The sequence below is a fragment of the Eptesicus fuscus genome, chromosome 12 (assembly GCF_027574615.1).
Source record: "Eptesicus fuscus isolate TK198812 chromosome 12, DD_ASM_mEF_20220401, whole genome shotgun sequence".
Taxonomy (NCBI): domain Eukaryota; kingdom Metazoa; phylum Chordata; class Mammalia; order Chiroptera; family Vespertilionidae; genus Eptesicus; species Eptesicus fuscus.
The window spans coordinates 53,055,018-53,069,235 of record NC_072484.1 but is presented as its reverse complement, the minus strand read 5'-3'; the positions used below and the strand labels follow the sequence as shown (position 1 = coordinate 53,069,235).

At 39.7% G+C, this 14,218-nt stretch overlaps 1 protein-coding gene across 3 annotated transcripts in view; it reads right to left on the bottom strand.

Annotated features, from left to right (window-relative positions):
• Window positions 1–14,218, bottom strand: part of ATP9B (ATPase phospholipid transporting 9B (putative)) — a 139,309-nt gene that overhangs the window by 103,987 nt on the left and 21,104 nt on the right. For all 3 annotated transcript variants that reach the window (XM_054724487.1, XM_054724486.1, XM_028139321.2), the window contains exon 5: window positions 9,277–9,385. In XM_054724487.1, the coding sequence (XP_054580462.1) occupies window positions 9,277–9,385 (109 nt within the window). The remainder of the gene's footprint in view (window positions 1–9,276; window positions 9,386–14,218) is intronic.

Sequence of the window (14,218 nt, the reverse complement as noted above, 5' to 3'; positions counted from 1 at the left end):
AAAATAGCAATGTTCTTTAGAATTACATATGCAACAAATCTTATAAGATGTCTCTACAAGTGATAAGTATATGTCTATTATTAGCCAAAAAATAGCCACAAAAGAATGTCTATTTCAATTATTTTTCCCTCGGTCACTTCAAGCTACCTGTCTGTACTCCCACTGTTCTGTTTTTATAGCTAAGCCCCAGGCAGTGAATATCCCTCATTGACCTCAGCAGAACCCCAAACCATGACCTATATTTCACTTTTCTTTTTACTCCTACTACACACTCCTCTTCCCCTTCCTTCTACTTTCACACTCTCTGTAACAGACACAAAGAGGAGAGAGATGAATAGCTGCAGACATAAAAGATGCAATAAATGCAGGAAATAATTTTTAAATATTTTAAAACATAGAAAACATATCCTTTTTTGACTTCTTAATCAAGATTTTACATTCCTGAGAAACTTATTATTCCTTCACATGATAACATAAGCTATTTAAAAGAGAGCTATACTCTGAAAAAACACACAAAACATTGCTGAGAAATATTTAAGAGACCTAAATCAAGGGAGGAATATATCTCATTCATGGGTCAGAAGACTTAATATTATTAAGATATCAACTCTCCCCCAATTTATCTATAGATTCAAAGTAATCCCAATCAAAATCCCAGCAGGCTTTTTCATGAAAATGGATTCTAAGTCATATGAAAATCCAAAGAACATACACTAGCCAAAACAACTGTGGAATTAGAAAACCATGTTGGAGGGCAAACAATCTCTGATTTCAAGAATTATTATAAAGCAATAGTAATCAAAAGAGCATGGAATTAGCATAAAGATAGACAAATATATCAATGGAGTGAAAGGAGAAAAAAACCCACACTTGAAGGACAACTTATTTTTGACAAAAGTGCATCGCAATGCAGTGGGAAAGAATTACTATTTCCCCAAACGGTGCTAGAAACAAGGGACATCCACATCCAAGAAAAGTACTCAGACCTGTACACTGTACCGACATAAAAATTTACACAACATGGATATATATAACATAAAGCCTAAAACTGAAAAAAAAATAATAATAAGAAGAAACATAGGAGAAATATAACAGAAAAACTTTGAGTTGGGTAAATAGTTCTTAGGATACCACAAGCCTTTGTTTTAAAAAAAAGGATAAACTGGACTTAATTGACTAGAACAGTGGTCGGCAAACTGCGGCTCATGAGCCGCGGTTTGCTGCTCTGTTGACTAATGAGCTTGCCGACCACTGGACTAGAACATCAAAGGGGCAAGAAAGTGCTAAGGTCTAAGATCAGTGGACTGGTGTCTGAAACAGCTGGAGTCAGGTCCAAAGAGAATAAGCTGTAGAGACAGGAAGAGACCCCGCCTCCAGGTCAAGTGGCCCCAAGGCTATGGAGAAGCACAGTCACTGCAGAGGAAACAAGACCCTCAGAGGTGAGCCATTCTCAGTAAGGAGTTTGGAAATAAAAGGCATGGATGAGGAAGGAACCTGAATCCTGAGGCGCAGTAAGAAGGGCAAGGGGCAGAGAGAGGATGCTCACAGTAATTACAATGCACAAGATGAACATCTGAGGCTCCATAAGTTCAGTGATGAGTACACAGACCAAGTCACATGATGCTAGTCCTGGGACACACAGGCCCAGATTGCTCTCAGGCTGAGACCAACCCTGCTGAAGCTGGGCAGCTGCACAGGCTTCTGCTTAACGTCACTCAGAGCTCAGGCCGTCTTCCCCAGGACTTGCTGGGGATAAAAGTGGGAATGAAATGGGCAAAGTCGTATCCTCATGCAGGAGAGAAAGAAAAAGAGAGAGAGAGAGAAAGAAAGAAAGAGAGAGGGAGGGAGGGAGGGACATCCACATGCAAGAGAGAGAGAGAGAAAAAAACGTGGATGTGAGAGACATATCGATTGGCTGCCTCCCACATGCACCCCAACAAGGACCAGGGATCGAACTTGCAATCCAGGTCCATGCCCTTGACAAGGAATCAAACCTGAGACCCTTTAGTCCAAGGGTTGGCACTCTAACCACTGAACCACTGGCAAGGGCAATTAAAGAAGTTTTTAAAAACATTCTTTAGCAATAATAAAAAAATTAAAATACTCAAATTCAACAGAATCAATTCTTTCTCCTATTCCATTATAAGAAAATAATTAACTTTAGGAAGAACACTGAAATCCTATCTAATAAAAGAGTGATATGCAAATTGACTGTCACACCAAGACACAAGATGGCTGCCCCATGAGGTCAAAGATGGCTGCCCCCATGTGGACACAAGATGGCCGCCACAAGATGGACAGCAGGGAAGGGCAGTTGTGGGAAGTTAGGGGTGACCAAGCCGGCAGAGGAGGGCATTTGGGGGTGACCAGGCCGGCAGAGGAGGGCAATTGGGGGAGACCAGGCCAGCAGGGGAGGGCAGTTGGGGGGGGGGGACCCAGGCCTGCAGGGGAGGGCAGTTGGGGGGGACCAGGCCTGCAGGGAAGGGAAGTTGGGGGGGGGACCAGTTCTGCAGGGGAGGGCAGTTGTGGGTGATCAGGCTAGTAGGGAGGGCAGTTAGGAGTGAACGGGCCTGCAGGGGAGGGCAGTTGTGGGGGACCAGGCCTGCAGGGGAGGGCAATTGGGTAGGGACCAGGCCTGCAGGGGAGGGCAGTTGGGTGGGGACCAGGCCAGCAGGAGAGGGCAGTTGGGGGGGACCAGGCCTGCAGGGCAGGGTAGTTGGGAGCCAACAGTCCTGGATTGTGAGAGGGATGTCCCAGACTGGAGAGGGTGCAGGCTGGGCTGAGGAACACACCTCCCGTGCACGAATTTCGTGCACCGGACCTCTAGTAATAATATATTACAGTATTTTAAGAAACATTTAAAGATAAAACACTGTTATTCACTGGATCAGCTGTGCTAGCCAACCACTTCCCCTCTAGTCTCACTTGCTAAAACAGTCCACACCACCGTGTAATGACCAGCAGAGTCCAGAAGCTGCCCGCAGAGGCTACCCACACAGACTCTGTTACCTACCAATGTGCAGAACTAAAGCGATATGCAGAACTAAACACTGAAATAAGTACCAGTAGCAATCCACTACATTAACCAGATAAATATTTGGTAGAAAAGTATACAATTTGAAAAATTTAATAAGTACCTCAACATTAACTGTTTTATCAACTAACAGGTACAAATGAACATTATATGGTATTAGACGATAGAGACACCCCTCAAAGTCTTGGTCAAGCCCACCACTATCTGCCTAAGGGAAGTTTGTAATCTCTGTTTTCTGCAGCTAGACAGGTCTCTTAAATATCTACCAAAGGTCAGGACTGTTAATATAAATGGCTCTAAGGCTCTCGGGACTAAAATCAGAAGATGTACAATGCAGCGGTCTCCCTCTCTCATGGGCCTACAAATGCACACTTCCATCAATGTCCTCCTACGTGAGTCTGTGTGGTTACACCAGCATCGAGAGGAATACAAGCCAGCCTTAGTTTGAAATTGTCCATAGTCCCTATTTCCTCTATGTTCAATAATCTATACGGTGATGGCTTCCTTCTCAATTACTCCTGAGTGTGGAGATTGGTATGAGCCCTGGTGGGAGAAGGAGAAAATCAATAGATGGAGATAGCAGGACTGCGTCAGGCTCCTGCTAAGGGTTCCATGTCATTGGTTGAATACAGGAGCAGGAAGAAAATGTCCCAATAATCTTACATTTATAGTGTCTCATGTTACTCAAAAAAAATAAGAAAAAAAATGAAAGAGAAAAATAACCAGTAAAGGAAGGAGGTAAGGAGGGAGGTTTCCCTAGGCTACTAGAATGTTCCATGAAGGAACATTTCTTAAAACTGGCATGGAGATCTGGAAGAATCAGTAAAGCAGAACAGAAAGCAGAGGAAAGGGCCCAAATGAATCTACATATTTCTCAAAGGTCTGAGAAAATAACTTAATAACTGGTTTTAAAACAACTTAACTGACCATTTGGGAAAAAGAAAAGTTAGATCCCATCCCAATGTAATACATACTTTAAATGTAAAATTGCAACACTGTTAGAAAATAAAAATATCTACACTATATTGGGGTTAAAAGAACTATCTAAGGTTAAAGTAAAAAAAAAAACAATCAAAAAGGTTTGCATCCATAAAAATTATAAATTTACCTACATCTAAAAAAAGATATTAAAAATTAGTCAAACAAGATAAATATATTTGCCATGTCATAAACTTCTCTTATAAAGAAATTATAACAAGGCAAAAAAGTGGAAATAGGAAAAAAGATTAATAAATTTGTATAAAAGATTAAAAACGAACAATGAAATGCTAAAAGGTAAATAGCAAGCAAAATGAGAACCTTTTTCACCAATCAAGCTGGTGGGTTAAAGAGCATTCTATCTCAAGTGGGCCAGGACAGCAGGTGAGGGGTGCACGGGCCGGCTGACCGACACGGGCATGCCACACAGACTGTTGCAGCCTTACCGGCAGCTCTCTGACAATATCTATCAGGATGACAACTTTTCATATCTGACCTGGAAGTTCCTCATTTACTTAATATTGCACGTACTGAGTGCCTACATGTGCCAATTACTCTTCTTAGTCTTGAGGTAACAGCAGTTGTGCACACGGAGCTGAGAGACCAATGACTGACAGCATGATCAAAGCAACACTAGTCACAAAAAGGAAATACCAGATGCCACCAGACATACACACACAGCCCTTACATGTGTGAGAAGAGGCTCTGTGTTAGTCAGCAAGTGATTTTAGTCATATTTCAGGTGTTCCAGACCCTCATCCCCAAATGATGTAATAAAAACCAATGTATGAGTATCATGAAGAAATTAATTCATAGATCCTCTTAGGGTGAGCTGGAAAAACATACTGGTCATGTGGTAATGGGTATATACATCTACTCCTGCATACATGTACCTAGTCCTGAGTATACATATCCGGTCCTAAACAAATGAAATAGTAAATCCTAAGTGTCTGCTTGTGCCTGACATATATAGCAGGCAATAAATATCACTGTATAGTAAAAACACAATAATGTTTGCTAAATATTCTTGAAAAATACTGGAATGGATTCTTTTCAAATGCTGCTCAGACCCCCAGATAAGAAAAATGACTTAAGTCTACTTCACAAAAGGGAGGATATGAGATGAATATGTGAAAAGCTGAGCATGTGCACCAAAGCACTGCTTTGACTACATAAAATAAAACATCCACAAATGACTCCCCAGTATCCAGGGCTGTATTTCATCTGTGCTGTCACAAGAGTGGACGAACAAGAGATGACAGCACATCAATAACGTGCGAAGAGTCATCACTGCTTCTCTGCATACGGATCGCAGCAATCAACTCTGATTACTTCCAAGTGCATCAGCTGCTAAGCACTTTCTGATGGGGAAATTCAGCTGACACTTGAGTATACTATTAAAAAAAAACTATCTTCAGATATGACTGTCACAAAACGAAATCCTTCTTGCCAAGTAGAAAATATAGTAACTCATAAAATCAGTTACATTTATGATTTCCCCCATGAAAGTGTGTATAATGCATAAACAATATGTAAGAGGCACTAAAGAGGGATTTAAAAATCTCTTGATTTTTAAAGGGATAATTATAACTCACAAATGAAGTAAATTTTACTAAAAGATCACAAAATTTCACAGAGACATTTTATAAATTTTTTAACTATAAAAGAACAGAGTAAGAGTTTTACAAGTAGCAACAACACAGTACTGATGATAGGGTTCCAAGCCATGCAACCATAGAGGAACAGAGAACAGTCCCTTTTTGTACTCCCCGTGAACAAGGCTTCTTTTGGAAGGAGACTGGAACACAAGAAACATGTAAATATGGACATGTCCTTCCACATTCTCTCACACACACAATTTACATAAGGTTCAAAGACAGCAGATTTTCTTCTCTATTAAAAGAAAGACTTAAGGTATACTGGGAAACAACCATCACAAAAACAAAACAAAACACAGAACAGAGTAATCCCATTTCTAATAAACTCCATTCCTAAATATATTAATTCATGTTAGCTTTAGGTATAACATTGGAAAATACACAGATAGTGGTTGATATGACTGAACCCTGCTGAGATTTGGGAGCTGATTAAAATAAATACAAATACACAAAGACCTCCAAGTTTGTCCTGTCTGCTAGAATACTGCATGAGCTCTTTAAGAAGCACAGTTCAGGACTTATTCATGTTTGAATCCCATGAGGTTATCACAGTGCCTAAGACATAGTGAGTACTTAGTAAATATTTGTGGAATTGAATTGTGAACTAGCCAACTGGATAATTACCAAGGCATTCAATTTATACACCTCTCCCTGTAAGTAGGGAAAAATATTGCATTGATTCCAAGAATGTGAAAATAGAATGGCCACACAATTTATACTCCTCTTCATCAGGAACTTTGCAAAAACTGCCAACACCCAGGAGCACCTGTTTCATGCTCTCCTCCCTGCCTCTGCCTCTGACGCTGTCTATTAGAAGACAGTGAATAATAAACGCAGTCATAAACAAGGAGAAGGAAGGAAAAGAGCAGTGGCAGACATGGAAAATTCCCACACAAGAAAAGCAGCTTCTCGGGCAATAAAACAAAGGGCTAACTAAAGTATTCCAGTATTCATTTAGATCATCTATCAGTCAAAGTAGTCTCTGCTTCCAAACAAAGCACCTTTAAGACAGTAACAGACTTGAAATAGAAGTGGCTTTCCTTTAAAAAACAAAAAGCAAATTACAGGACCTTTTCCCAGTGTAGTTCTACAAGAGTGTGCTTAAGAACTCCTAATATAAAAAGTTCAAATGTTGTAAATATGATACAACAAACCAGTCAATTACACAAGAGAGTAATCATCAATGCCATTCAAAGAATAGATAACTGTGAAATATTAGAAATTAAGAAGCTGAGAGGCAAACATTATTGACAACAAAATAAATGTTAAATTATGCCCTATAAGCATAACTCTGTATTTTTTCACATTCTAGACTTTACTTGTCAATCACTTGCATCAAAATAACCAGCCACCAAGCAATGCACTGCAGTTGAAAGAACACTAGGCTTAGAGTCAGAATGGTCCAGGTTCAAATCTGAGCTCTATCAAGCACCTGACAGGGCAGCTCGTTCAGCATGTGCCTCAGGTTTCTCATCTGTAACCTGGAGGTAATACCAACCTCCCTTGGATGGTGGTTATGTGAATGCATATATGCATGTTATGACACACACAAGAAAGTCAAAAATAGCAAAAATTATCATTAACTGCATGAAAAATGTCAAATTCATGGATCACCAGTATCGATGACCAATTTTTTAAAAGATGTATTTCCTAGAGTACTTAAAATAATTCCACTAAAAAATGTTTCTAACGTATTTTTACTTCAAACATCTCAAAAGTGTGAAAGACATAATATTAGTATGTCTTTCTCAGCATTATGTTCCATTTTTAGGTGAAACTGATATAAAAAAATCAGCCATTTTAACATGGATATTTCAGTGGCCCTCAGTACATTCAGTATCCCACAACCAACTCCATCAGGTTCCAAAACATTCATCACCACTGAAGGGACCTTCACACCCACTCCCCTACCTCCCCAGGCACGACAAACACGATCTGCTTGCTATCCCCATGTACATTTCTGTGAATGAAACATACAATGTGTGACTTTTTGTGTCTAGTTTCTTTCATACAGCATGGTATTCTCAAAGTTCAACCATGTTCTATCATATCTCATTTGTGCTGGTTTAATAACATTCAGGTGCACAAATACACCAAAATTTTGTTTATCCATTCATCCACTGATGGACATGTGGTTTGTTAGCACCCTTTGGCAATTGTAAATAGTGCTGCAGTGAATATGGGCATGTGTGAATTTTCTTGAGTTCCCATTTCCAATTCTAAGTTTATCTGAGAATGCCTTAATTTCTCCCTCGTTTTTGAATAATTTTACTCAATACAGAATTCTTGATGGGCAGTTTTTTCTTTTACTATTTTAAAAATATCGCCATGTTCCACCTGCTGATTTTTCATCTTCTTACTGGGGACCCCTCCTCTTTTATGTGACAAGTGGCTGCTCTGTGTCCTCTTGGTCATTGGGTTTCAACCTAGTCTGACTACAACGTGTCCCAGTGAGGCTCTCCATGCATTTGCCTTTCCAGGGTTTCATTAAACTTTCTGAATCTGTAGATTCATGTCCTTTATCAAGTTTGGGAAGTTAATGATCATTATTCCTTCAAATATTTTTCTACCCTTTCTCTCTCCTCTGCTCCTAAGATCCCATTATGTGCATATTAGCCCACTTGCTGCCATCCCATAAGTCTCCTAAGATTTATTTATTTTTCTAATTCTTCCTTCTGCTCCTCAGACTGGACACTTCATAGGACCCAGGTTCAAGTTCATTGATAGTTTGTTCTGACTACTCTAATCTGCTACTAAAACTCGTTTGTGATTTTTTTCTTTTAATTAATTGTACTTTTCAGCTCCAGAATGTTCCTTTTGCTTCTTTTTCAATCATTCTATACTTTTATTGACATTCTGTAATTGTTAATACATCATTCTCCTAATACCTTTTAGCAATTCATTTGCTTTAGCTCCTTGAGCACATTTAAGGCAACTGATTTAGTCCTTATCTAGTAAATCCTTGGAAATAATTTTTCTTAATGTCTTCTGTGAACGGGCTACACTTTGTTTCTTGTCAAATGCTGTAGCTGTATGTTTAGTGACTTTGCTAAACTCATTTTTGTAAAGTGTGTATTCTCTGTCATATGTGGTTTCTGAAAGAGATTTCCTTGCATATAAGAAAAGGGGGGGGGAGGTAGAGGGGTACAGTGGAGGGGAGAGGGAAAGAGAGAGAGAAAGAGATATAAAGAGGGGGAAGGGGAAGGAAGGAGGAAAGGAAGAGAGAGGGAAGCAGCGAGGGAGGGAGTATCTGTGCAGAGAGGCTCTGTGCTGAGGACTCCAGCACTTAGCCAGGCTGTTTATAACTTGGCCTTAGGCTGCACCTCTGCTTGCACTGAGCCTAGACATTGGCCAGAGGCAAAAGACCTTCTCAGGTCTTTTCTGAGCATGTGTCCAGTTCCAGCTTTGAAAGTGGCTTTCAAATTTCCCCAGTAAACAAGGCACTTGTGAATGCTCTAACTATTCAAAGAAATTAGATATCATATGCAATCACATAATACTATTTTCAATAACAGAATTAAGACATGTTTTCTTTCATTTATGTTCACTCTAAAATGATGATTACATCGGACAAATGGTGACCTGGATTAAAGGTGTCTCGCTAACCTCTTACTGTGAGCTTGCTGTATAGTTGTGAATTCACTTCCTTGTCTCGCTGAAAACGCCGAAATTCATCCATTGCTTCCCTCATGATAGTAACAGCCAAGACAAATCCCTACAAAACAAAAAAGTAAAGGAAAATTATTTTTTACTATTTGGTTTTTCTTTCCCCTCGATTTATAGTTGACCCTTGAACAACACGAGTGTGACCTATGTGGGTCCACTTATGCACAGATTTTTCTCAGTAAACATCTGCACTGTTTCTGATCTGTGATTGGGAAGTGTAGATGTGGGTGGGGGAGGAGGAGAGGGAGGGCCTGAGGACCACATGCATTGTTCTATGCCATTCTACAGAGGGGTCTTGAGCAGTCATGCATTTTAATATCTATTGAGGGTTCTGGAACAGATCCCTGGTGGATGTCAAGGGACAACTAAGTTTGGGGTAGTCAAAAGTTACAGATTTTCGACTATGTGGAGACCTAACCTCTGTGTTGTTCAGGGGTCAACTGTATATTACTTCTAAAATATAAAATAAATGAAAACAGAAAAAAGTAACAATAAAATACTATAAAAGGAATATAATACATAGTAATAGATTTACAATTCATACTATCTATAAGACAATTTTTAAAATTCACATCATAATATGTAGAAACCCAAAGAAAAAAAACAATCTTCAATAAATCTATGAAATTAGATTTGGAACATTCAAGCATTCAAATACCAAATTAACAAAGACTGACAGAAAACTCTTACAATTTCTGCACTTAAATATTATTTCTGATAAAATAAAAGCATTTCAGAAAACAAAACAATTCCCAGGTATGGCACTTATCATGATCAATTTCCTCACCTAGAGCAACATCGTGCAATGGCATTGGAGAGCACAGGTACGGTCAGTGCTTTCATTTTTTAGGTAAAAACCTGAATAGATTAACCTGATGCTAAGTAAAACTTTTATGTACTTATGTTTCTGGTATTTACTGAACTGCACCCCTCTTTATGCAGTCACCCTGAATGCTGATGCGGGGCTCCAACCTCAGTCCTCGTGGCCCAATGCTCCACTCACCCATGAGCCATCACAGTCTGAATCTTCAAGGTATAGCCATCACCTATAAATAATGCCATGACTCCTCTCCTGCACTCATCCATCACTGATCACCAAGCGCATGTCATGCCTCCGAGACATATGGGCCTGGCTCGGACCCTCCTCTGGTCTCACCCACAGCATCAGTCTCCCGCCTCCAGTCTCATTTCTCTCCAAATCATCCTTCCCCACATTACCAAAGTGTCTTTTACAATATAAGTTTGGCAAATGTGTGGCCAAATCCTCCTCTTGGCCTCCTCTCAGCAATTCACTGCCCCAAACCTTTGACAGCTCCCATTGTTCATGCTCCATTTACTAAAGTACAACCTTAAGAATGGACAGCTCTCTAGCCTCACCACCCTCTTCATGCTGCCTTCTCCTCCAACACCAGAGAACTGTCAGTAGTCTCCTGAAACACCTTCATGTATCCCAGCTGGTCTTTGCCAGGATATTTCCAGTGGTTACAAAAAGCACTGTTTTGAAAAGTATTCTAACGTCGTTTTTGCAATCACTGAGGAGAGAGCCAAACAGTTGGGGACATGCCCCATCTGCACAGAGGGAGGCGGGCACAGTGTGCAGCACAAATTTGAATAGCCCCCACTGAAGGTAATGGCAAATGAGCAGAGTTTGACCCTCACCTGCCATAAAATTAACTCCTTTAAAGTATACAATTCACATTTTTAGTAATTCAGAGTTATGCCACCATCTAATTTTAGAATATTTTCATCACCCCCCAAAAAACCCAATAGCAATCACCACCATTCTCCCCTGCTCCCAGCCTGGCAACCACTAATCTATTTCCTGTCTCTATGGATATGCCTCTTCTGGGTGATATGGTAACCGTATGTTTAGCATTTTCTATGAAATGCCAAACTGGTTTCAAAAGTTGCACTACTGTTCATGCACTTATTGGTCACTTGCACATCTTCTTTAGAGAAACGTTTATTCAGATCCTACATCCACTTTTTAACTAGTCATCTGTCTTTTCATTGTTAAGGTTTAAGAGTGTTTATATTATTCTGGATACAAAGACTTTGTCAGTCATGTGATTTACAAACACGATGTTATAAATGTTTTCTCCCATTCAATGTACTTTCTTGATGGTGTTCTCTGATGCATACAAGTTTTAATTTTGATACAGTCCAACTTACTTTCTTCATTTGGCACTTGGGCTTTAGTGCCCAAGAACACAAAGATATAGCTCTATGTTTTCTTCTAAGAGTCTTACAGTTTTAGCTCTTTCATATAGCTCTAGGATACATTTTGAATTACTTTTTGTGTATGATATGAAGTAGGGGTCCAACTTTATTCTTTTGCATATAGCTGTCCAGCTGTCTCAGCACCATTTGTTGCCAAGTGTTTGGACGTGGGACTATGAGGGGTTGATTCTGTTTCCTTTACATGATCCGCCCACTCCTCCAATGCACAGACTTGTGAGAAAGGGTGGACAAGGAAGACCTAAGTCAGACTGGAAATCAGAGTCCTCCTGCAGGGCTGTCACCTACACAGCCTGTGTGGCTGCCACTAGGTACTAACGAAGTACCAGGAGGATACTATGCTGTATATGGAAGATGCAGTTAAAAATCAATCCATACTTTCTCCACCTAAAAATCTTTTCATGGGCAACTCTTACCCACCTTATTATTTTGGTAGAAATATTACAATATGCTTCGTTACTCTGATTACACTAGCTTTGTCTAGAAGAATTGTTCTGAAAGCTGAATATGAAAGGTAATCTTCATTCTGACTTAATAGTATAATGAAGTCACTTTCATTTAATGCCCCCACTGAAGGTAATGCTTTTAGTTAATTTTTCTATTGTATGGGAAAATACAATAGAATTAGTTCAGAGCAGAAACTAGTAAATATTACTGCCAGGAGTAATTGGAAAAGAAAGATTATTAATTAGATTACCAGTATTTCAGAAACATCCCAACATCAGTTAGAGAGCAGAGGGATTGTCTGAAGTAACTGGCTCCCTGTAAAATTAGTGGACGTCAGACATAAGATTTTATAACCTCCAGCTATAAGATGTTTTATGCTTCTCTGGTGGTTCTTGCCTAGGAGAAATACGGAAATGCTAACTGATTCCTTTTATGTGAGTAAGCTTACAGAAGCTTGGAGCAGGAAGAGAAAAGATGTACAACCTTTCATACACATATAAGACCACATGCTACCCCAGACCACAGACACCAATTACAATACACAGGTAAAGAAAGAGCAAGAACTCAGGAGCTTATGAAGACATCCCTGTGAAGACACATACTTCATTTGTTCAAAAAAATAAACAGTACTTTTTCAATGAGACTGAAATGTGCATCAGGAATAATGTACAAGTGGAATGATCACTACAGCAAAGTCTGTAACTGTGGAAAATTAGAAACAACTAAAAGCCTCTTTTCCCAGGAGGATGAACAAACACTTGTGATAGACTCATATGTTGACATACTTTAGAAGAAGAAAAATGAATGAGCTAGATTTGTGTTGGTATGGATCAATTTTCTAAACCAATGTTAAACTAAAAAAGCATGTTACAAAAAGATATACAGAATAAGATAAACTATATATAAAATTATTAAAGCATGCTAAACAATATTACATATTGTTTAATGATAGAAATGTAAGTGCTAAAAGTAAAGAGATATATAGCAAGAATAATCTCAAGTTCAGAATAGAGGTTAATTTCAGTGGGAAGAAAGGTAGAGAAAAGGATGAATAAAACTTCCTCCTACTGGCTACTTGGCTTCAATACCAGCTTTTAAAACTGTGGTGTAAGTGTAAGTGTTCTTCCTGGGCACGTGCAGCATATACTCTGACAGCTCCCTGCTCACTCAGGATAAAATCTGAGCACCTGGAGGAGCTGACCTTCCTGGGGGGGTGGGGGGGGGGAGAGGGGGCCCTCCCCGGCCCTCCCCCCGGCCTGCCCCTATCTCCTTTCCAACCACAGTCCCAGGTCCACACCCTCTAACAGTCCACAACCTCCCTCCCACAGGGACAAGCATCCTGTAGCCCTAAGACCTTTCACAACTGCTGTTTCCTCTGCCTGCATTCTCTTTTCCCTGTTCTATGCATGGCCCACCTGCTCTCTCCTATCACCCCCTCAGAGGGGCCTGCCTTGACCACCCTATTAAAATAATCTCATCATTCTCCCTTATATTTTCTTCTTCATAGCTGTATGGCTACTACCTGGCATTATGTATTGATTTAAAGTGTCGTTCTCCCCAGATCTAAGCTCTGTCAGGAAGCAGATAAGCAAGATCTATTGTACCAACAGTGCTGAGACTAGTGCTGGACATAAACAAATTCACTATTGGCTGATCAAGGAATTGTGTATTTATACTATCCATGTTTTAACCCATTCTTTCCCGTTTATTCTAATATATGTACCTTTAATGTTAGCTACACAGTAACACAGTATTCCAACATACTCATGGCACACAGCAGAGTTGAAGAGTCCATTGTTAGAATGTGACTTTTTAAATAACTTTTTCATCAAAAATAATCAGACATGGGGGGGTGCTAAGGAGGGGATAAGGACACATATGTAATACCTTAATCAATAAAGAAATTTTAAAAAAATCACAGACATTCTTTAGACTTTGTGACTGATCATTATTTCTTTGGGATAAATCCCTCAAATAAAAATGCTGCATTCATCTTTAAGGCCTCTGGTGTTATTACCAAATTATACAGATCAACGTCTTCACTGTCAGCACTGACATTGCCTTCAATCTCACCAATTTAGTCAGTGGAAAAGATCTATCCTGTAATTCTGCATTTATGTTACCTACACAGTGACTTTCATTGCTCTCATCCACCTAGTCCCTGTGAACAGGAACAGCAGCAGGGTGGGGCTTGGCT